General features: G+C 33.7%; 1 protein-coding gene across 11 annotated transcripts in view; it reads right to left on the reverse strand.

The window, feature by feature from the left end:
- STXBP5L (syntaxin binding protein 5L) overlaps positions 1–25,617 on the reverse strand; it is a 390,198-nt gene that overhangs the window by 224,359 nt on the left and 140,222 nt on the right. For all 11 annotated transcript variants that reach the window (XM_082460023.1, XM_082460029.1, XM_082460032.1 and 8 more), the window contains 2 exons: positions 18,517–18,651; positions 12,231–12,294 (listed from right to left, as the gene is read on the reverse strand). In XM_082460023.1, the coding sequence (XP_082316149.1) occupies positions 12,231–12,294; positions 18,517–18,651 (199 nt within the window). The remainder of the gene's footprint in view (positions 1–12,230; positions 12,295–18,516; positions 18,652–25,617) is intronic.

Raw genomic sequence — 25,617 nt, forward strand, 5'->3', positions numbered from 1 at the left:
GGGTTGCTTCCAAACCTTGCCTATTGTAAATAATGCTGCAATAAACATAGAGGTGCACATATCCTTTCTAAATAGTGTCTATGTTTTCTTTGGATAAATATCCAGGAGTGGAATTACAAGATCAATTTATTTTTAATTTTCTGAGGTGCCTTCATAGTGGAAAACCACTATGCTTTCCATAGTGGCTGCATCAATGTACATTCCCACCGAATGGAAAGAAATTTTTGTTTCTGGATTTTTTTATTACTGTGTTTCATTCTTGATATGAAATGCACAATCAAGTATACTGTGTGGGGATCTATGCACTGTAAGGATTTTTCTTCATCAGGTCACTCCATGTCACCCCCTAAGTGGAGACGTAATTGAGCAGTACTCCTTGCCCAGATAGTACCAACCAATCATCTGACCCTGTCTGTGAACCAAGCCTGAATTCTGTCCTACTCCATTAGTTGGTTTTAGATATTCCCCTCCTACTCCATAAGACCATATATGTGGGTTGAGAGAAAGGCATTGTTGCAACATAGGAATTCTTGGTTCCCCATTTATCCAATTTACTTAGGCCTTTTGGACAGTTCAAGGCTGATTTCCCAAATACACCTCTTCCATTGTAAAATGGACTGTCACATCCCTCACCCAATCCTAGGAATCAATGAATATGATGACATCCAACTCATGCTGGACAGGTCAAGTCACAGTCACTTGGTGTCCCATCGTTAGGTGTTCAGTCTCCACAAGGGCCCATTAGCATGCCAGAAGTTACTTTGAAAATGGAGAGCAGCTGTTGTTCCTCTCTTATGGGGCTTTCCAATAGAGTGTTCTTAACTACTAAATACATTAAGCTCTAGCAGATCATAGATACCAAATGGTAGGGTAGGCTGCACTTGGACTTAGGGAAGAGACCTTTTTTTCTCTAGGCTCCACTCAAAAGTGGCAGAATTTTGGATAACCTAAAAAACTGATTTGGAACAATAATTTCTAGGGCCTTATATACTATTATCTAAATCCAAAAGCGCCCACCAAGTGACATGACACTTTCTTAATAAGGAGAAATACAAAAGCTTACATTTTACCTTAGAGGAGATGCCCCTCCACCCCCAGACCATTAGACCTTCAAAATCATCACATATAGGGCCAGGTCCTAGATATTTATGGGATAAAGCCTTATGACACATGAGTCTCTGACACATGAGTCTTATGAGCTATATAGCTACTTGCCACTTCTGCTCACCAGATGAGAGTTGGAAGACCTCAGAAAGTGTCCTTACTTGGAAATAGGGTCTTTGCAGATGTAATTAGTTAAGAATTTTCTGACAAAATCATCCTTAATTTAGGGTGGGCCCTAAAATCAAATGACTGGTGTCCTTATAAAAGAAGAAGAGAGGATACAGAGACACAGAGAAGAAGGCCATGTAAAGACAGAGGAAGAGATTGGAGTTATCCTGCCAAAAATCAAGGAACAATAGGAGGCACCAGAAGCTGGAAAAGGCAAGGAAGGATTCTCTTCCAGAGCCTTCAGAGAGAGAGTGGCCCAACCAAGACCGTGACTTCAGACTACTGGCGTGCAAACTGTGAATTAGTAAATTTCTGTTATTTTAAGCTACCCAGTTTATATAGCGTTGTTATGGTAGCCCTAGAAAGCTATACCAGGTGTCAGGGTCATACTCTTTCCTTATCAGGGCTTTGACTTTAACAAATAAGACCTTTCAAACTATGTGTTTAGTCTCCTTATAAAAAGATCCTGGGCCTATTTTGAGCACAGTCTGCCCTAGAGCTGCAGAAGTTAAGAGTTCCTTTAAAGTTGTTTTAGAGGGCCTCTGGAATGCCTTAAATCAGTAATGAACTGTTCTAAGTTGATCATTTTATTTTCACACAGTCTCCTGTGTTTTGGTAGGTGAAATAATGTTCCCTCCAAAGCTGTCTATGCCTCAATCCTCAAAACCCATAAATATATTACCTGATATGACAAAAAAGACTTTTTAGATGTAATTAAGGTTTGTTGAGATGGAGAGAGTATCCTGGATTATCCAAGTGGGCCCAATCTGAACATACGAGTCCTTAAGAGTGATGAACCTTTCCCAGCTGTGGTTAGAAAGAGGTTTGATGATGGAAGGAAGTCAAAGAGATGCTAAATTATTGTCTTTATAGATGGAGGAAGATGGCTACAAGCTTAGAAATGTGTAAAGCCTATAAAATCTGAAAAAGGCAAGAAAAGGTTCTCCTCTAGAGCTACCAGAAAGGAATGCAACCCTGTAGTATTTTGATTTTATCCCAGTGAGACCTGTGTTGGACTTCTGGCCTACAGAACTGTAAGACAATACATTTGTGTTGTTTCAAACTACCAGATTTGTCATAATTTAAATTGGAATAGAAAATAATACAAGTGGCATCAAAGCAAGCTATTTTATTCCATCATCATTATAATTATCATTGCCCTTTATGAATCAAGCACCACAAATATTCGATTTCCTGTTTGTTTGCCTTTCATTAGCCCCTCATCCTAATTAATCAAAGGAGAATGTTTGAGTAATTTTGATGTCACCACATGATAGGGTTTTAATACTTCACTTGACACCTTCACTGGGTCCTTTGATTTTAGATAGGAGACAACCCAACTCCAAAATCCCATCCTGAAGGTCTACAGTCTAGAACAGGGGTCAACAAACTTTTTATGCAGGGATAGAGAGCAAATACGTTAGGCTTTGCAGGCATTTAGTTCTGTCACAACTGTTCAGCTTTGCTTTTGTAGTAAGAAGACAACCACAGAAAAACATGTTAATGCATGAGCATGGCTGTGTTCCAAGAAATCATTTTACAAAAACAGGCAGTACACTAGATTTGTCCCATGGGCCATAGTTTCCTATCCCTGATCTAGAACAATTCTGATACTATTGTCTTAATCGGGGTTCTGTAGAAAATAGACTGAGGCAAGGCCTAAGTGCTAATGTTTCACTAAGAAGTATAATCTCAGGGCTGCAATAATAAAGGAAAAGTGAAGTAAAGCAAAGAAGTAAAAGATGATTCATTATCATACTAACCACTATTTCTTGGGGAGAAGCAGAAGAGATATAGCCAATAACCTAGCAGGTGTATTTACTTGGCTTGCAGGATGTCTCTAACAGCTTACAGGGAAAAACCATGATTCAGAATAGCCCAACCATAGGAAGGAAGGAAGGGAGGGAGAATTTATTTCTTGTGTCTTGTCCAATAATATTGATCAAGGTTTTCTCCATGGGAAATTAACACCCCTTCACAACAGGGCTGTGTCATTTGACCCCTTTGGCATCTGTTAGGGAAGCCAGATCTCATGCCTTACAGTATGGCACATTATCTAAATCCAGAATTAAAGAGAGGAGCCAAAGACTGGGTATAGCCAGTCAGCTTCAAAAAGTAGTACTGCATGAAGCTGATTAACCCTGCCAAAACTGAGATGAAGCAAGCAGCCAAGGGTTTGAGAGATAAGCAAAGCTGAGAGAATCCAAGGAGATGTACACAGTAACATGCCCAATACAGGCACCTCTCAGTCCAAGAGCACCCTCCTGTATTTGATAGGCTAATATGCAGTTTCTTTAGCAAATGGTGTCTCAGGGACAGGGGGTTCTATTTTCTGATTTTATGATACTATTTTGTTTCAGCAGGAACCTTAACATCAGTAATTTGTTCCTTCTTTCACTTCACCAACAAGCCTCCATGAAAGTTTTCCCCTTCCAGGTTGAATTTATCCCAGAAATGCAAAAATGTTTACATTAGAAAATCTATTTACATATTTCAACGAATAATTAAGGAATAGTCATTTTGTAGTGTAAGTACCTGACAGTTAGCTTTTTAAATTGTAATGTAAGTGCCTGACACTAAGCTTTTGATTACTGAGGCATCTATTGCAAAGACCTCCATCTGAAATAAACCCATTGCCAGCTACACAACTAGATAAAGAGCCAGGATGCCCCACCCAGAAAGTTTCCTTTTTTTTTCTTAAGAAAGCTCTGGTTGACTTAGATAAACTGGCCATTTGACTGACTGCTTGCATTTCCCTTCTTGGACTTTAATTCCTCCTCTTGTTTTAAATTCACCAATAAAGTGAACCTGCGAAACCATAGGCATCCCACCCCGATCTCAATAAAACTCCAGGTCCATGTGCTCGCGCTCTCTCTCTCTCTCTCTCTCTCTCTCTCTCTCTGTCTCCCCCTCCCTATCTCCCTCTCTGTCTCTCCCTCTCCCCCTGACCACAGCATCCCTGTGTGGCCCCAGGCATGCCATGTACTCTCCAGGAGCTATGAGTAATAAACCATGTTTTTCAAAGTTCTCAGATGGTTGTTGCTGAGGTGCGTCTTACAATCATAGTAAGAATCACAAGGGCTGTTCCAGCCACAACACTGGTTTCAAAAGGGTTAACATTTGTGAGGATTCACCCAACTGAGTGTCCCCAGGCATTTCTACTATCACTGTCAATACCATCTTTATCAATAGGCTGAGACTGGTACAAAACACATCTTGATACTATAGAAAAGCATTAAATAAAATTCCACACCATTCATAATGTAAAGCCCTTGGAATACTGGAAAGAGGTGGAAACTTTCTAACTTCATCAATCAAAGGCCTGCAGCAAACATCTTAAAGTTGAAAGCTTGGAGGCATTTGCTTTGCAGTTAGAAACAAAAGAAAGTTCCCATTAAAACAATTTATATTCAGCAGTACACTGGGTTCCTATCCAACAAAACAAATATATATATAATATATATATATATATTAAGGCAAGTCAGGGAAAATTTAAACACAAAAATTCTTCCTGCCCTTTGGCCTCCTCTCTCCCCTCTACTGTGCTTTGTGCATCTGCATTACGCATTGACCAAACCCCCCCCATTGGCAGAAATACCTGCTCAACGATAAAGAGCAACATTCTCCTAGCACCAACTAGACAACTCCTTAAAAGATAACATTCCTTTTTAATCTTGTAAGGGGTCACAATGACCCATAACTTTGTACTTGCAGATCTGGATTGTGTAAACTATCTACATCATTAAATGTATATCCCTCTGTCTCAAAAACCTATATAACTGTGCTTTGACCTCTAATGGGTGGAACAGTTCTCAGAGTTTTCTGAGAAGCTGTTCCCAGGTTATAATCTTCAATTTGGCTTGAATAATATTTTCCATCTCTTTCAAAAATTGACTATTGGTTAATTTTCCATCAACATATATATGAAACAAAATTTGTCTACAATTGCTATGCTTTTATACACAAAATATTTCAGATAATCTAAAGACAGCTACTAAAAACAACATTCCGTGATGTAGTCAAATATAAAATAACAAAAATGAACAATATATTATACACTAACAATTAATTATGAAACTGATTTTAAGAAAACTAATCCATAGGAGCAATAAAATCTATAAGATACTTAAATTTAAGGTAGCAAAAGATATGTATGACTTTTGTGAACAAGTTATAAAGCCATATAAAAAACAAAAGAAAGCCAAAGTAAATATATCGTGTTTATAAGATGGAAACATGGAACACTCATGTCTTAATTATGTAAATCTTCTCTAAATTCATCAATATGTTCAAGTTTCAAACAAAATCCCAACAAGGATTTACATAGAGCTTGATAAACTAATCCTAAAATTCATATAGCAGAATAAATGGTCATAAAAAGCCAAGATGAGAGAGGGAGAAGGGGAGACCTACCAAATAGCAAGATATTTTGTAAAGTTATTATAATTATAAAGGGTGCTCTCAGTAGAATAATAGATAAATATATCAATGCAACAGAGAAAAAAATCCAGAAAAAGACCCACCCAAATATGGGAACTTGATATATAAGTGAGATGTCCTTATAAATCAGTGGAAACTGAAATGACTATTCAATAAATGAATTATTTATATGTAAAAATGAAAGTATACCCTTATTTCAAACCAACATAAAATAAATTACACATAGATTAAAATTGAATTGTGAAATGGAAAGCCTTAAAACTGATAGAAAAAATAGAATTATATTTTCCCTCAGGAAGGGAAAGATCTACTGGGTAACAAACAAAATGCAGGAGTCAAATAAAAAGACTGAAAAGGCTGAGTACATTCAAATCAAGAATTTGTATGTGACAAAAGGCTACTGATGGAAAAACTAGTCAACAGGAAGTCAAGTGATTTATTCAAGGTTATATGCTAATAAGCAGTGGAGCCACAATTCAAACACAGTCTTCTGCCTATAATACTAATTTATTTTGCATTCCTTTTAATTTTTAATTACACAATTAACACACATTATATTCTTTCATAAAAATTTGAACAACACAAGTAAAATAAGAATAACTTTGACCATTTTCCACAATTCTAATCACTAGTATCCTCCCCAGATTTATGCATTTCCTTTTAGGCTTTTTTCCTTGAGTAATCTGAATATATAAGTAAAAACACAAATTCATTATTCAAGTGGTTTTATACTACACTTAGTGTTCTGCATCTTTTCTTTTAAAAATGTGGCTTGAAGAACTTTCCTTATCATCACTGCCTTCCACAGTATGTATACCTCATCATTCATTTATTCAATTTTCTATTAATAGATCTTTAAGCTGTTTTCAGTATTTTGCCCTTTGGTCATATAAGTAGGATAGATATCTGAAATGGATTTTCTATCTATCAACATGTTTTAAATGTTGATAACAAATTGCCCATACTGGTATGTATACCTATGATTGCTGTATCTAGATGCCCATTTTTCAATGCCTTTTCCATTACCTGATATTATTAATATTTTTAATTTTTAATATTTTGCCAGTCTAATGGGGGACAAGGGGCATACTGCATTTCCCTAGTGATTACTAATGAGGCTGGTTCCTCCTCACTGCCAAACCCTTATCTTCAGAGGTAAGAGGCAACCACACCTTCAATTCTTAAAATCATTTTTTCTAGTAGACTTAGTTTCATATTTCTAATTATATTTATAATGTCATTTCTTGATTTATTAATTAGACATTATCTATTGATTTCCTATTATGAAAGATGAGGATTTAGCAAAAGATCTTGATATATTTTGCATATTCATTATTTGTCTGCTATATATCTAGAAAACACTGTCTCCCACTTTGTTGCCTGTCTCTTATCATGATTGTCTTGTTATGGCATATTCCTTAAAGCTTTCCTAAGGAGGTCCCTACTCCATGGTAACAACCTGTTTCTTATTGTTTCTTCTAAAACTCTCTGGGTTGCTATTTGAACATTTGTGTATTTTCTCCATCTGGAATTTACTTCTGTAAATGGTATAAGGTAGAGTTCTTACATTTTTTTCAAAATGGATACTAATTGGCCAAAGCCATTTATTCAATAGTTTATCATACCCTGAAACATCTTCTCAAAACATACAAAATTCTCCCAAACACCTGAACCATTTCTGGAATATCTGTTTAGATCTATTGGTCTTCTTATATTCCCCTGTATCAATATCACAATGTTATTCATTTTGAAAAAATGTTTTGCCTATTCTTAAACATTTCATTTTTCTTATGAATTTTAAAATCAGCTTGTAAATTCTTTAAAAATGTAAGTAAATTCTCTATACCCACTTTGATGAGAGTTTTTTCATGAAAGGATGTTGAATTTTGCCAAATGCTTTTTTCTGCATCTATTGAGATGATCATGTGATTTTTATTTTTCCTTTTGTTAATGTTGTGTATCACATCAATTGATTTGCAAATGTTGAACCATCCTTGCATTCCTGGAATAAATCCCATTTTATCATAGTGTGTGATGTTTTTTGCACACTGTTGGATTCCGTTTCCTAATATTTTGTTGAGGATTTTTACATGTATTTCCATCAGAGATATTGGCTTGTAATTTTCTTTTTTTTGTAATGTCTTTTTATGGTTTTTGGTATCAGGGTAGTGCTAGACTAGTAGAATGATTTTTGGAGTGTTCTGTCCTCTTCAATTTTTTTGCAATAGTTTGGGAATGATAGGTATAAGTTCTTCTTTATATGTTTGTCAGAATTTTCCTATGAAGCTGTCCAATCCTAGACTTTTTTGCTGCAAGGTTTCTTTTTTTTTAATTACAAATTCAACTTCACTCCTAGTGATTGGTCTGTTCAAATTATGTTTCTTCTTGATTCGGTCCTGGTAGCTTGTATGTTTCTAGAAATTTGTCCATTTCATCTAGGTTGTCCAATTTGTTGGCATATAACTGTTGTATTATTATCTTATTATTCTGTATGTAGTATTCTCTCATGATTTTTTTGTATCTCTGTGGTATTGGTTGTTATTTCTCCTCTCTAATTTCTTATTTTGTTTATTTGGGTCATCTCTCTTTTCTTCTTGGTGAGCCTGGCTAAAGGATTATCAATTTTGTTTATCTTTACAAAAAAACAGCTCTTGGTTTCACTGATCTTTTCTATTATTTTTTTAATCTCTATTTTATGTATTTCCTCTCTGATCTTTATTATTTCCTTCCTTCTACTAACTTTGGACTTTGTTTCTTTTTCTTTTTCTAATTCCTTTAGGTGGTAGGTTAGATTGTTTGTTTGAGATTTTTCTTGTTTCTTTATGAAAGCCTGTATCACTATAAACTTCCCTCTTAGAACTGCTATGGTGTATTCCACTGATTTTGGAGTGTGGTGTTTCCATTTTCATTTGTCTCAAGGTATTTTCTGATTTACTCATTGACCCATTGGTTTTTTGGTAGCATGTTGTTAAGTCTCCACATGTTTGTTCTTTTCCCATTTTTCTCTTTGTAATTGATTTCTACTTTCATACTGTTGTGGTTTGAAAGAATTCGGTATAATTTCCATCCTCTTAAATTTGTTGAGACTTGTTTTCTGGCTTAGCTTTTGATCTATCCTCAACGTAATAAAGGCCCTTTATAACAAACCCACAGCTAACATCATACTCAACAGTGAAAAGCTGAAAGCCTTTCCTATAAATTCAGGAATAAGATAAGGATACCCACTCTTGCCATTTCTATTTAACATAGTATTAGAAGCCCTAGCCACAGGAATCAGACAAGAAAAAGAATTAAAAGGAATTCAAATTGGAAGGGAAGAAATAGTAACTGTTACTATTTGCAGATGACATGATACTTTATATAGAAAATCCTAGAGTCTCCACCCCAAAACTGTTAGAATAAACAAATTTAACAAAATTGTAGGATACAAGATTAATATATAGAAATCTATTGCTTTTCTATACACTAACAATGAACTATCAGAAAGAGAAAGTAAAAACACAATCCTATTTAATCTCATCAAAAAGAATACCTAGAAATAAACAATCAAGGAGATAAAATATCTACACTCTGAAAAATTTAAAACATTGATAAAGGAAACTGAGAACGATACAAAGAAACAGATATCCTGTGCTCTTGAATTGGAAAAATTAATCATGTTAAAATGTCTATACACCCAAACCAATATACAGATTTAATGCAATCCCTATCAAAATACCCAAGACATTTTTCACAGAACTAGAACAAATATCCTAAAATTCATATAGAATCACAAAAGATGCTAAATTGCCAAAGCAATCTTGAGAAAAAGAACAAAGCTGGAGGTATCATGCTCCAAGACTTCAGATTGTACTACAATGCTACAGTAATGAAAAAGTATGGTACTGTCACAAAAAAAGACATACATCAATGAAACAGAATAGAGATTCCAGAAGTAAACCCTTGTATCAAGTAACCCTTGACCCTATGGTCAAGTAATCTATGGCAAAGAAGGTAAAAATATAAAATGGAGAAAAGACAGTCTCTTCAACAAGTGGTTCTGGGAAAACTGGAGAGCTACATGTAGAACAGTGAGATTAGAACATTTCCTCACACCATATACAAAAATAAACTCAAAATGGATTAAAGACCTAAATGTAAGTCCTGAAACCATAAAACTCCTGGAAGAAAACATAGGCAGAACACTCTTGACATAAATTGTAGCAATATTTTTTGGATCTGCCTCCTAAGGCAAAAGAAACAAAGCAAAAATAAACAAATGGGGCCTAATTAAACTTAAAAGCTTTTGAACAGCTAAGGAAACCATTGACAAAATGAAAAGACAACCTACAGTATGGGAGAAAATATTTGTAAATGATATGGCTGACAAGAGGCTGATATTCAAAATATATAAACAGCTCATATAACTCAATATTTAAAAACAAACAATGTGATTAAAAAATGGGTAGAAGACCTGAATAGACATTTTTCCAAAGATGACTTACAGATGGCCAACAGGCACATGACATTGCTAATTATGCTCGACATTGCTAATTATCAGAGAAATGCAAATCAAAACCACAATGAGATATCACCTCACACCTGTGAGAATGGCTGTCATCAAAAAGTCCATAAATAGGGCTTCCCAGGTGGCACAGTGGTTAAGAATCTGCCTGCCAATGCAGGGGACGTGGGTTCAAGCTCTGGTCCAGGAAGATCCTACATGCAGTGGAGCAACTAAGCCCGTGTGCCACAACTACTGAGCCTATGCTCTAGAGCCCGTGAGCCACAACTACTGAGCCCATGAGCCACAACTACTGAAGTCCATCGCCTAGAGCCTGTGCCCTGCAACAAGAGAAATCACCACAATGAGAAGCCCATGCACCGCAACCAAGAGTAGCCCCTGCTCACTGCGACTAGAGAAAGCCTGCGCGCAGCAATGAAGACCCAAAGCAGCCAAAAATAAATAAATAATAAATTAAATAAATTTTTTTAAAAAGCTATTAAAAAAAAGTCCATAAATAACAAATGTTGGAGAGGATGTGGAAAAAATGGAACTCTTGTACATTGTTGGTGGGAATGTAAATTGGTGTAGCCACTATGGAAAACAGTAAGGAGGTTTCTCAAAAAACTAAAAATAGAACAACCATATGATCCGGCAATTCCACTCATGGGTATATATCTTAAGAAAATGAAAACACTAATTCAAAAAAATACATGTACCCCAATCTTCATAGCAGCGTTATTTACAATAGCTAAGATATGGAAGAAACCCAAGTGCCCATGAACAGATGAACAGATAAAAATGATGTGGTATATATACATATATGCACAATGAAATATTATTCAGCCATAAAAAGGAATGAAATCCTGCCATTTGCAGCAACATGGATGGACCTAGAGAATATTATGCTTAGTGAAATTATTCAAACAAACACAAAAATATATATCATTTACATTTGGAATCTAAAAAATAATACAAATGAGTGTATATAGCAAAACAGAAACAGATTCACAGATATGGAGAATAAACTAGTGATTACCAGATGGGAGCGGGAAGGGCAGAGGGGCAAGTTAGGGGTATGGGACTAAGAGATACAAACTGCTATGTATAAAATAGATAAGCAACAGGGATATATTGTATAGCACAGGGAATTAGAGCCATTATCTTTTAATAACTTTGAATGGAGTATAGTCTGTAAACATACTTAATCACTATGTTGTACACCTGAAACTAATATAATAATGTAAATCAACTATACTTCAATTAAAAAAGTAAATTCTAATAACACCTGATTGGAATTATACTGTATTTATAAATCAATTTGAAGAAATTCAATGTTCTTTCTCTTACCATCGGGGGACTTGTCTTTCAGGTTCAATATTTATTAGGCTAATTCAGTTTCTATCATTTAAAAATAAAGAACCAAACCTATACTAAATAATTTATTTAGGTGTTTTATATAGTACTTAGCAAAAATTATATACTTGAAGAGATGATATTTATAATGAAAGTGACACTCTAGAGATTTTCATGTTATCAACTTTGTTTCTCATAATTAAAGGAAAATTATGAATAATCAAAATTAATAAGGATTATTTCTGTAATCTTAGAACATTTTCTATATTATTACCTATTTATAAAATTAAGATTAGCTAATTTATGATTATTTAATATTGCTCGTTTATCATTACCATTACTGAATATCAGGGGCCAATGATTAATGATATTGACAATATTTTTACCTTCAGGCATTGAATATTTGAAAATTAAAGTTGTTCTATGTGTTACATGCCTTCCTCAAAATTCTAGAATTAAATATCAACTTTAGGTGAAACTAAAGACTCAATTTGGGACCATTATTAGTGTAAATAATATGTTCATTCATTTATTTGCTCATTCATTCATTCAACATATTTTAATTTTAGATTACACTGAATGCACTGTGCTAGATGTTAGGTATAAAATAATAGTAAGAAACACCTTTATTCAAGAATAAGGAAAATAAATTCAAGAATAGTGGTACTGTAATACTCACTTTCCCTTCATCTCTTGGGCTATCACTTAAATGTACAACTGGACCTGGATGAGTCTTTGTGGATCTGTTAAATCAATTCAAAAGAGTAATTAAAAAAAAAAAAAACATTAAAACACCTTACCGTTAGAGACTGAAACAAAGAAATTAAGATTATACTGGAATACACTCCCAATATTCTGGAGTTTAGCTTAGACTGATTTGAGTCTTTGGTTGTTTTTCTTTAAGACTACTTTTCTTTCTCCTACTAACTCTATTAAAGTAGGTCTATTTTTTAAAAAATCAGGTTTAAGAACATAGATCCACACAACAATGGGATTCTTTATTATCTTATATGCTTATATGTTTGTTGCCAGATCTGGTTCTCTGAAAATTTGAGAATGAAGTTTTACTTATACAGCCACAAGACTGATGCTGCAAACCTGTTTCAACCAAACTGCAAATTACATACCAAATTTAAAATTTCCTTTGACAAGAAATCTCTGATTTTGCTCCTAAAGGAAAGTATAGTGGCTCCTTTTATTTACAAATAGACTCTTTCTAGTGATAGCCATCCTACAGAAAACTGAGCAACTAGGGAAACCTAGTTCACTGGTTATGTCTCATTTATCTGGTTAACTAGGGTAATCAATAATAGTGTAAGAGCATATTGTTAAAGGGATCTTTGCTCTGTTACTCTGACTTTAAATTTATTCTATTCTAATATCTGGCATGTTTCTTTTATATTTCCTACTTTAACTGATATCACCGTTAAGTATGAATATGTTATGGTTAAATATGGCATGAACGGATATGACATAGATTTATCATTGCTCATTTTTCCATATCCTTTCTTCAATGACCTAATTGTGCCAGATTAACCCTAGTATAAGTATATTGACATATTTATAATTTATTTCTTAAGCACACATGAAAATCATCAAATATTCTGCACAAAACAATAATGAAGATTTAAATTTTAGAAACTCTTTGGACTCAGACAAAAGTGACAAATTAAGTAACTCCAGGTTCCCTAGATACTGACTCCCCAGAGTAACTCAGAAAAATAAATACATATTTATTAGATATTTTGTTAGTGGCTTTATCCTAAATTTTCTCACTTAAAAATGGAGATGATAGCAGTGTACCTACTGAATAATTGTGAGGGTTAAAATATACATATAGCATCTAACATAATGCCAAAACATAGTACTCAATAAATAGTATGTATTATGATTGTTGTAAATCATTGGAATAATTAGAAATTAGAGTTACTATTTGCATTCTAGGATATGTGCAGGAAGAAAAGGCTTCATAAAATGTTTACAGGGTTTTTTGCAGTTCTTTTATGTTTATATGTAATATATTATTCACATATAAATGCAGTGCTTTATTACAGTATAAATGCCTCTGATAAAAGACAATGTCCTTCAATTATCTTTTGGTAACTAATAGTATCCAACAAACCAAAAACTCTGTCTTTTGGGTTTGACTGGAACAACAAATACCCAAAGTGTACTCCATGATAAACTAGTGAATATATATAAGGTGTTTCACATAAAGACTGTCCCATATCAAAAAAAAAAAAGTTTGGGAAACCTTGAATTAAAATTAAATATTTTTATTTAATAATATTAAATTAAAGTTCTTTTACAGAACTTCTTAGAGCCATAATATGCAAATCACCATTGCAAATCTTCAATATTTTCCAAAATTTTGGTCCATAGAATCCTTTTTCATTGATCCTCTATTGAGGGAATCACTGAAATACACTTTGAGAAACACTAGTTAGACCATATGAAAGACTCTTCCATTTAGCTTATGACTCTATAAAACACTCAAGTTCAGGAAAAACAATCTACAATTAATCTTTGGTTATTTGTAATAACTTTTTCAGACTATAGAAGAGACTTTTTTTTAATTGTAAAAAAAAAACAACAACCCTGAAACTCAGAAGATAACAAAAGTTAAGAGGAAAAATCTCTCATATTATTTCACTGCCTAGATATGACTGTTAACATTTTGATATTTTTTCTGACTTTTTCCCTAACATTAAATTTCCAAAAACTACCAAGCATTATTTGCAAAATTTATGGCCATTAGAAATTGACTTTAAAAAGCAACTGTGTACTCTGGATTCTATAAATCCCATAAAAATTACTTTAGATAGAATTATCAATGAAATTAAATTCATGGGATAGTCATCTAAACAATTTTTCTAATATCCCTATTTATTTCTCTCCCTCCCATTCACCAGAATGGCTTCTCGATAGTTTTCTTTGTGGACTTTCTCTTCCTTTATCTTAAATACTGGTATTCCTTTGTATTCTGTCCTAGACTGCAGTGTATTCCCATATTATACATGGTCACGAATTCAAGAGCCCACAGGAGCCAGGCAGGTAATGCAAATAAGTTCAACAGGCTGAATAAGAACTGTGCCAAACTGGATAGCACATTACCCACCTACAAAAGGAAAGTCGTTAGTCAGTTCCTGTTGATTACTGACTGCCATGCAAGAATACTGTACTGGGATTGTTTCATCAGGAATTATTTTCATGAAAAGCTGGAAATCCAAATTTTTATCTCTACTCTACCAGTTCTTAAATGTTGGAAACTAATAATTCAGAATATATTTAAATACTCTGATGGGCAAACAAAACATATCTGTGAGTCAGAATTGGTTCACTGTCTACAAGTTTGCTACCTCATTTATATACACTTTTCATGCACAATCTCAAATATTCTTATAGTTTTAATGACCATGTAAATTCTGATCTCATTAGGTTCAGATCCATATATCCCACGTCCTACCATTCTCCCATACCAATTCCATTTGAATAACTTAAAAACACATACAACCCAACCTACCTAAAATTGAACTCATTATTTTACTCCCAACCTACTCAATCTCCTGCATTCTTTCACTAAATGGCACCCTTATCAACACAGTTACTCAGGCCAAACACTTCGGGTCACTCTTAATTCTTAATATATTATTCTTACATCTTCCCACAATACCCAAGTATTGCCTCTTCTATCTTCTATTTCTTTAATATGTCAGCTTATCTTCACTCCTAAATCCACCCTAATTTTTACCAAGAATACAGTCTTTTCTCTTTTCAATGATTTCTCCATACCTGCATTCAGAGTGGACTTCCTAAATGCAAATTTGGTCAAGTCAATTCTTTGCTTAAAACTCTTCAAAATCTAGCTCCCGACCTTAGATAAAGTCTAAATGCTCAAACTGGCTTACAAGCCTTTCATACTATATATTTTTATTATCTTCTCAACTTTATCTCTTGCCATCCTTTCCCCCAGCCTTTCCAACCAACTAAACTACTTGAAATTTCTGTGCATGGAACAAAAACTCTCACATTCTATCCTTTAAAACTTCTGTTCCCTCTTCCTGGAAGCCCTCTCCTCCAATTCTCCACTCACCTAACTGAAACTCATCCTTCAGATCTCATGGATGTAACTTCCTTCACAGATACTCCTCTGAGACTTCATCTCTATATTAGGTTTCCTTCTTATAGAATTTTCACTTTATATTTCCAATATATTGTAATTGCCTTTTTACTTAATCTCACCTTTATTATACTGGAATCCCGAGAGGAGAGAAACTATGTCTTCCCAGTTTATACTTGTTTCCAGGAGCTAGCATATCATAGTGCTCAATAAATATATTTGAAGACTGTATGTCTTACATCTATGATTTAGTTCTAAATTTCATGCTCAAATTTTTAATCACATGTAGAAAAAACTGGTTATTTTTTTTTTTCTTTTAAAGCTAGGGCTGTCCTTCAGAAACAGCTATTTCTGTGCTATAACCTGGAACATATTTTCCCATATAAAATTTTTTAATGTCAGTTTTGTTCTATACTACTATTTTATAAGGTATTCTACAAACATTACCATTTCTACAAACATCACAAAAATGGCTTCCAGTTTCCAAATAACCAATATACACATTATGGGAACACAAACTATTTGTAATTATGGGAACTGCCTACAATTATAATTAGGAGACTTCACTAAAAATACAAACAAGCTAAAAAAATAACAAACATTGAATGAAAAGTATTTCAAGTAAGAACTTAAAATAGAAATAATCTCATATAGCTCAAAGATAATTCTGTATTTCTCACACTTAAAACATGTACTGTTAAAATTTGTTTAAAATTCTAATTATAAAATGATTCTTGTTAATTAAATACGTATTTTATTATACCCTTCACACATATTAATAAGTGGCATGCATTTTCTAATGTATCTCAAGAGGTAGAGAGCAATTAAAAGACTGACTGCTCAGGAAGACTGGAAGTTGGCATTTAAAATTACACCTATCACAGTGGGACTATAATTTCATGGAAAACATTTTTGGAAATCTGGTCTAAATAAAGCAAGAAACAGTCAGGAGATAAGGTGGCTACTAATGATTTCTTGAGGATATTTCAAAGTCATTTTCAGAGGCACGTACAACTCTATAAAACACCGGATTTATATAAATGGAAGATTCTATTCAGAATCACATGCGTAAGAACATATTATGAAAAAATAAAATGCCTTATTTTATTTCTTTAATTTCTCCTAATTTTACCCTCCTTTATAATATACATTTTTAAATCTTCATTAGTTCTGAAATCATAAAGTATGGACTATGTAAATACATATAGGGTGTAAGTCATAGTTCAGGTAGTATTAATCTGAACTATGAAAAGGATTTGTTAAGTAAATGAATATAGAAACAACATTGCAAGTGTGGTGAAATATTTGATCTGTTTAGATAAAAAACTCTTCTTAATTACTTTATCAGCATTGAACTGACCACAAATGATACACCTATTACTATTTGTACTAATATTAAATTTATATAAAATCTCTATATTTGATCTCTCAAGTTTACTTTATCAATATCCCAAAACAATATTATGAAAACAAATATTAAGTTCAGCCCTATTTAATGTTTTTATAGAACTAAGATTATAGGGGGAAAAGCCTTTCCCAAATAGCTGAAAAAATAGATAACTTTTTGGGAGACACATAATTGTCTACCGGACAAATGTTTTTAAAAATATACACATAGAATATTAAAATATATATGAGCAAAATAGCTCATACCAATTATAATTATAAATGAAAGCTGTAAGTCAACAGCACTTGTATCTATTTATCATACTAATTTTCACTGTCATTAGTTATTTAGTAGCCACTCTGTGGAAAGCACCAAAATAAGCCAAATATGAAGAAAAAAAGAGCAATGAACAAAGGATTCTGCCCTGGAGCAGTTCTTAATCTAATGAGGAAGAGTTATCATTAATTAAAAAAACTCCTTAGAACATAATACGAGAGGAATATTGTAATAAGAATATAACTAGTAACAACCTTCCCTATCAAGTAATATACATGTACATTGAAACATTGGGAATAGGGAATAGTAGATTTATTTTAAAGACCACAGTCAAGTTTCATGAAAATAGGCTGTTTTAATCAGAGTTTTAGAGAAAAACAATTATGTAACTTAGAATATATATATATATGTAAGAGAGAGAATGAGCCAACCTCAAGTCAAACATACCTTATTAAGGACCTAATATGTACAGAGCACAAACATTTATTAAAGAAAAATTGTTTTTCCAATTAACACATTGACCAGGAGAATTGTCTCTGTATATGCTACAAAAGATGGCTTGGAATTCCGTGAAGTTTCACATTTGAGGGATTTCACATTTCACATGTGTAGAAACGTAAATATCAGTGCCAAAGTGAAAGTGGTAATTGCCATCAGCCACATACCCAAAGAGCTGTATACATCACAACATGAAAGATACGGATGAACTGATTCTTCTTGGAACTCAGAACAATATGTTAATGAGGCAAGTGAAGAATAAGCTACCAGCATTTAAAAATATGTGAACTGATCATGATTATTTTTACATAAAGCTAAATGTGGTCATAATCCACTTGCCACTCCCACTGGAAGTGGCTATACTAAGGTTGACTATAAAGAAATGAGACGATTTTCATGTATAAGTTTTAGAATAAGCTTTAATATTTTATCATCAAATTTTGCATACATAATAACCCTTAATTATTTACAGTATTTGGAAAGTCTAAAGTTAGCATATGTTAATACTACAATATCTATTTTTAAAAGCCTTTAGAGTTTTAAATTATTTTAGATGAACTTTTCACTCAAATTCATCATAAATTAGCTATTGATGTTTCAAATAACTCTACAATTTGATATATATCCTGCATAACCATAAGATATATTTAATCCAAATAAAGTGGTATTCAAGTTCAAACTTACAGTTCAATTGCCTTGTTCCACATGATAACATATCCAGAAAGAATGAAAGATTCAATATTTACAATATGTGTATTTCCTCTTTCTGTTCCAACATAGAGCCATTTACTCTGGAAAGGTAGATGACAGTAAGTAATTCTGAAAGAAAGAAAATTACAATTAAAATATCTAAATTTTATATCTGGTCAGCATTATATTTTCCTTATGCTTATTACATAGTGATACCTATATAAACAATAAAATTTACCATATACTCAGTAGCACTTAGTTATTAGTTAGAGTTTATAGGATAAATAACAATAGTATGTCATTAAAAATAATAATGATAAAACAACCACTATTAAATAAGTGTCTAACGTGGGCATTGATATATATTATTTCTAACTGAAAATAGCACTTCAAGACATATATATATTTCTGTTTCACAAAAATATTTGCTTTTACTTGCCTAGGACTGACAGCTAATAAGTGGCAAAACTGGGATTCAAATCCATTCCTGTTTGGTTGAAAAACTGCCATATTTCTACAACGTTACACTGTTTGCTTTTTTTCACTTGAAATAAAAATTAGGTATATATAAAACATAAATTTCAGAGGTCAGAGAGTCTGTAGCTTTGTCTACATGAGGCGATGAATTATTTACTTTTTATTCTGATGCTTGGCATCTAAGTATAAAGAAAACTTATAAGGTCAGAGATCCATTATACTATTCCCTTATTTTTTTGTTCTGCCTTCATCTTCACAATGGGCTTTCTGACCAATTCTGGGAAACTGTTCCATAGCCAAAGCAACCATGACTCCTATATATGAAATTTGGGAATTTATCAGAGTCTTCTATCCACAACATCATCACTTTTTCTAGTTGGGCCTACTTAGGCTCCTTAACCACTCTTAAAAAGACATGGGGGGATAAAGTTCACAGTTATTCCTTATCAGAACTTGTTATTAAATCATAATATTTCCTAGAATTTATTTAGAAAAGGAGCTGGTAAATTGTTAGAAGAGCAAAACAGAATTCTGATGCCAAGCAGACACACAACTATGGAAAAAAAAAAGGAAAGTGAATGGTAAATTCCAAAAAGGATTCCATCTTGTACCTCTTTATATAAGAGTGAACATGCAGTATGTCAAATTTATATTTTCAATCTGGTTCATTGACTTTCTCTACACCAAACTTTATCTATTCAAAAGTATTCTGTTGAAGGCACCTTGCACACTACAATCCAAAAAACTAGAAGCCTTGTTATTACATACACATTTACAGAGTCAACTGACAATCTAATTAAAGTATAACATATATGACATTGGACAATTTTGATTAAAACCTGAAGTCTAGAATTGCTGTTGCCAAGAGATACTCAATAATGTTCCACAGAAAATAACTTGATAGTCATGTTTCTAGGCAATGAACAATCAATTTTCAATTCAATCCATGTAGAAAGAGGAAGCTCATTTTAAAAAGGATCTATGATCACCCTTTCTGAATACTGGGAGAGTAGAAAAAACACTAATCCCATTAAAGTAGACACAAATACAGGAGTTCAGGTAGAAAAGGAGCAAACTTAAATATTACATGGTCATTTATAAGGTTAAGAAGAAAAGTCTAAGAACTGCCAGGTTTCAGTAATGAGACCTGAAGCAAGCAGCAAAATTCCAATATAGACAGACTTTACAGTATGTACAAGAACAATGGAATACATGAAGAAGATCCAAACAGAAATATAAATATTCCTTGAACCAACACTACTGTATTCCTCATTCTTATTGATAAGAAACTAGACCCTTTATGACAAAAGGGTTTCATCTTATGTCCAAAGTCCAACTGATGGGTCCTGGTTAAACAAGTAAGAGACTCCCAGAATTAATCTGAACCCAGTTTGAAAAGTAAAACAATAAAACAATAAAAACACTAATTTGAAAAGATATATGCACTCCTATGTTCATTGCAGCATTACTGACAATAGCCAAGAAACAGGAGCAATGCAAGTGCCCATCAGTAGATGAATGGATAAAGAACATGTGGTATATACATGTACAATGGAATATTACTTAGCTATAAAATGGATGAAATCTTGCCATTTGTGACAACATGGATGGACTTTTGCTAAGTGAAATAAGTCAGACAGAAATACAACTATTATATGATTTCACTTATATGTGGTATCTAAAAAATAAAACAAATGAACATAACAAAACAGAAACAGAGTTATAGATACAGAGAACAAACAGGTGGTTACCAGAGGGGAGGGAGATGGGAGGATGTGTGAAATAGGTGAAGAAAATTAAGAGGTACAAACTTCTAGTTACAAAACAAATGAGTCATAGAGATGAAATGTATAGCATAGGAAATATAGTCAACAATGTAATATCTCTGTATGGTGACAGATGATACCTAAACTTATCGTGGTGATCATTATATATAGAAATATCAAATCACTATGTTGTGCACCTGGAACTAACATAGGGTTGTAGGTCAATTAAACTTTTTCTTCTATTTAGGATCTATACAAAATTATGGATGTTCAGTCTTCTTATTGTCATAATCATTTCATGATGTATGTAAATCAAATCATTACGCTGTATACCTTAAAGTTATACAGTGCCATATGTCCATTTTATCTCAATAAAACTGCAAGGAAAAAAAAGAAATTGAAACCTAAGGACAACCACTCGCAAAAAGCCAGCTATGCTTTCGTAAATAAAGCAACTACTTAAGCTATAGCCAATCCAATAGTTCTTTGCTTTGCTTTCATGTCTTATCTATAAAAGTCTTGCCCCTAGCTATCTGTGGAGCACTCTTAACCACTTCTGTTGGCACTGCCCAATTCAAATTGATTTTTGCTCAAATTAACTCTTAAAATTAAAAAAAAAAAGTAATGTGATTTACTTAAGATGATTGACATAGGTGAAGGAGAGGGCATGATTAAACTTGTGCTGTGTGTTTGATAACCATAATAAGTGACTAATCAATATCCTTATAGAACTTAATTTATTGTACTTAATAGCTACACTTTCACTTATAATGTATTTCTACCACCACCACCTGCAAGATGAAGGATTTTCTATTATGTGTGGGCCTTGGAAAAATAATACTGTTCCTATATCCATATTCACTATCATTCTTTCATAGTAAATCATCTAAGACATTGTCAGTCTTCCTTCCATTCATCCATTTATTCAAGCTTCACTGAGTAATTCTTTACAAAGAGTACTGTCCTTGATTACAACATACCTAATCTTTTTCCTTAAAAAAATATAACATCTAACAGGAGAGATAAGACAAGTTGACAAGTAAGAAAAATAAAAGTAAAATGTGTTAATTGCTATAAAGAGTTCAAAGGAGGGAGGGATTAATTCAAGTAAGGGAAATCAAGGAAAGCTAAGGTAGAAAACTGTACAGTATTTGAATTGGGCCAAAGGACTCTGTAATTTGATATATTTGTTATATAAGCATATTAAATAAACAAAATACATGTTTCTCAAGTTTGAATAATATACAGATCTTTAAAAAAAGTTTTGCTGATCCTCACTTTTTTTTTTTAACATCTTTATTGAAGTATAATTGCCTTACAATGGTGTGTTAGCTTCTGCTTTATAACAAAGTGAATCAGTTATACATATACAATATGTTCCCATTTCTCTTCCCTCTTGCATCTCCCTCCCTCCCACCCTCCCCATCCCACCCCTCTAGGTGGTCACAAAGCACCGAGCTGATCTCCCTGTGCTATGCAGCTGCTTCCCACTAGTTATCTATTTTACATTTGGTAGTGTATATATGTCCATGACACTCTCTTAACCTGTCACATCTCACCCCACCCCCTCCCCATATCCTCAAGTCCATTCTCTAGTAGGTCTGTGTCTTTATTCCCGTCTTGCCACTAGGTTCTTCATGGCCTTTTTTTTTTTTTTTTTCCCCTTAGATTCCGTATATATGTGTTAGCATACTGTATTTGTTTTTCTCTTTCTGACTTACTTCACTCTGTATGACAGACTCTAACTCCATCCACCTCATTACAAATACCTCCATTTCATTTCTTTTTATGGCTGAGTAATATTCCATTGTATATATGTGCCACATCTTCTTTATCCATTCATCTGTCGATGGACATTTAGGTTGCTTCCATGTCCTGGCTATTGTAAATAGAGCTGCAATGAACATTTTGGTACATGACTCTTTTTGACCTATGGTTTTCTCAGGGTATATGCCCCGTAGTGGGATTGCTGGGTCGTATGGTAGTTCTATTTGTAGTTTTTTAAGGAACCTCCATACTGTTCTCCATAGTGGCTGTATCAATTTACATTCCCACCAACAGTGCAAGAGTGTTCCCTTTCCTCCACACCCTCTCCAGCATTTATTGTTTCTAGATTTTTTGATGATGGCCATTCTGACCGGTGTGAGATGATATCTCATTGTAGTTTTGATTTGCATTTCTCTAATGATTAATGATGTTGAGCATTCTTTCATGTGTCTGTAGGCCATCTGTATATCTTCTTTGGAGAAATGTCTATTTAGGTCTTCGGCCCATTTTTGGATTGGGTTGTTCGTTTTTTTGTTATTGAGCTGCATGAGCTGCTTGTAAATCTTGGAGATTAATCCTTTGTCAGTTGCTTCATTTGCAAATATTTTCTCCCATTCTGAGGGTTGTCTTTTGGTCTTGTTTATGGTTTCCTTTGCTGTGCAAAAGCTTTTAAGTTTCATTAGGTCCCATTTGTTTATTTGTGTTCTTATTTCCATTTCTCTGGGAGCTGGGTCAAAAAGAACCTTGCTGTGATGTATGTCATAGAGTGTTCTGCCTATGTTCTCCTCTAAGAGTTTGATAGTGTCTGCCCTTACACTTAGGTCTTTAATCCATTTTGAGTTTATTTTTGTGCATGGTGTCAGGGAGTGTTCTAATTTCATACTTTTACATGTACCTGTCCAATTTTCCCAGCACCACTTATTGAAGAGGCTGTCTTTTCTCCACTGTATATGCTTGCCTCCTTTATCGAAGATAAGGTGACCATATGTGTGTGGGTTTATCTCTGGGCTTTCTATCCTGTTCCATTGATCTATATTTCTGTTTTTGTGCCAGTACCAAACTGTCTTGATTACTGAAGCTTTGTAATATAGTCTGAAGTCAGGGAGCCTGATTCCCCCAGCTCCATTTTTCGTTCTCAAGATTGCTTTGGCTATTCGGGGTCTCTTGTGTTTCCATACAAATTGTGAAATTTTTTGTTCTAGTTCTGTGAAAAATGCCAGTGGTAGTTTGATAGGGATTGCATTGAATCTGTAGATTGCTTTGGGTAGTAGAGTCATTTTCACAATGTTGATTCTTCCAATCCAGGAACATGGTATATCTCTCCATCTATTTGTATCATCTTTAATTTCTTTCATCGGTGTCTTATAATTTTCTGCATACAGGTCTTTTGTCTCCTTAGGTAGGTTTATTCCTAGATATTTTATTCTTTTTGTTGCAATGGTAAATGGGAGTGTTTTCTTAATTTCACTTTCAAATTTTTCGTCATTAGTGTATAGAAATGCAAGAGATTTCTGTGCATTAATTTTGTATCCTGCTACTTTACCAAATTCATTGATTAGCTCTAGGAGTTTTCTGGTAGCATCTTTAGGATTCTCTATGTATAGTATCATGTCATCTGCAAACAGTGACAGCTTTACTTCTTCTTTTCCGATTTGGATTCCTTTTATTTCTTTGTCTTCTCTGATTGCTGTGGCTAACACTTCCAAAACTATGTTGAATAATAGTGGTGAGAGTGGGCAACCTTGTCTTGTTCCTGATCTTAGTGGAAATGGTTTCAGTTTTTCACCATTGAGGACAATGTTGGCTGTGGGTTTGTCATATATGGCCTTTATTATGTTGAGGCAAGTTCCCTCTATGCCTACTTTCTGCAGGGCTTTTATCATAAATGGGTGTTGAATTTTGTCGAAAGCTTTCTCTGCATCTATTGAGATGATCATATGGTTTTTCTCCTTCAATTTGTTAATATGGTGTATCACATTGATTGATTTGCGTATATTGAAGAATCCTTGCATTCCTGGGATAAACCCCACCATCCAAAATGAAAATAAATAAGGAAACACAAGCTTTAAATGATACATTAAACAAGATGGACTTAATTGATATTTATAGGACATTCCACCCAAAAACAACAGAATACACATTTTTCTCAAGTGCTCATGGAACATTCTCCAGGATAGATCATATCTTGGGTCACAAATCAAGCCTTGGTAAATTTAAGAAAATTGAAATCGTATCAAGTATCTTTTCTGACCACAACGCTATGAGACTAGATATCAATTACAGGAAAAGATCTGTAAAAAATACAAACACATGGAGGCTACACAATACACTACTTAATAACGAAGTGATCACTGAAGAAATCAAAGGGGAAATCAAAAAATACCTAGAAACAAATGACAATGGAAATACGACGACCCAAAACCTATGGGACGCAGCAAAAGCAGTGCTAAGAGGGAAGTTTATAGCAATACAAGCCTACCTCAAGAAACAGGAAACATCTCGAATAAACAACCTAACCTTGCACCTAAAGCAATTAGAGAAAGAAGAACAAAAAAACCCCAAAGCCAGCAGAAGGAAAGAAATTATAAAGATCAGGTCAGAAATAAATGAAAAAGAAATGAAGGAAACAATAGCAAAAATCAATGAAACATAAAAGCTGGTTCTTTGAGAAGATAAACAAAATTGATGCCATTAGCCAGACTCATCAAGAGAAAAAGGGAGAAGACTCAAATCAATAGAATTAGAAATGAAAAAGGAGAAGTAACCACTGACACTGCAGAAATACAAAAGATAATGAGAGATTACTACAAGCAACCTATGCCAATAAAATGGACAACCTGGAAGAAATGGACAGATTCTTAGAAATGCACAAACTGCCGAGACTGAACCAGGAAGAAATAGAAAATATGAATAGACCAATCACAAGCACTGAAATTGAAACTGTGATTAAAAACCTTCCAAAAAACAAAAGCCCAGGACCAGATGGCTTCACAGGTGAATTCTATCAAACATTTAGAGAAGAGCTAACACCTATCCTTCTCAAACTCTTCCAAAATATTGCAGAGGGAGGAACACTCCCAAACTC

Source organism: Balaenoptera physalus (assembly GCF_965194825.1).
Source record: "Balaenoptera physalus genome assembly, chromosome: 4".
Lineage (NCBI taxonomy): Eukaryota > Metazoa > Chordata > Mammalia > Artiodactyla > Balaenopteridae > Balaenoptera > Balaenoptera physalus.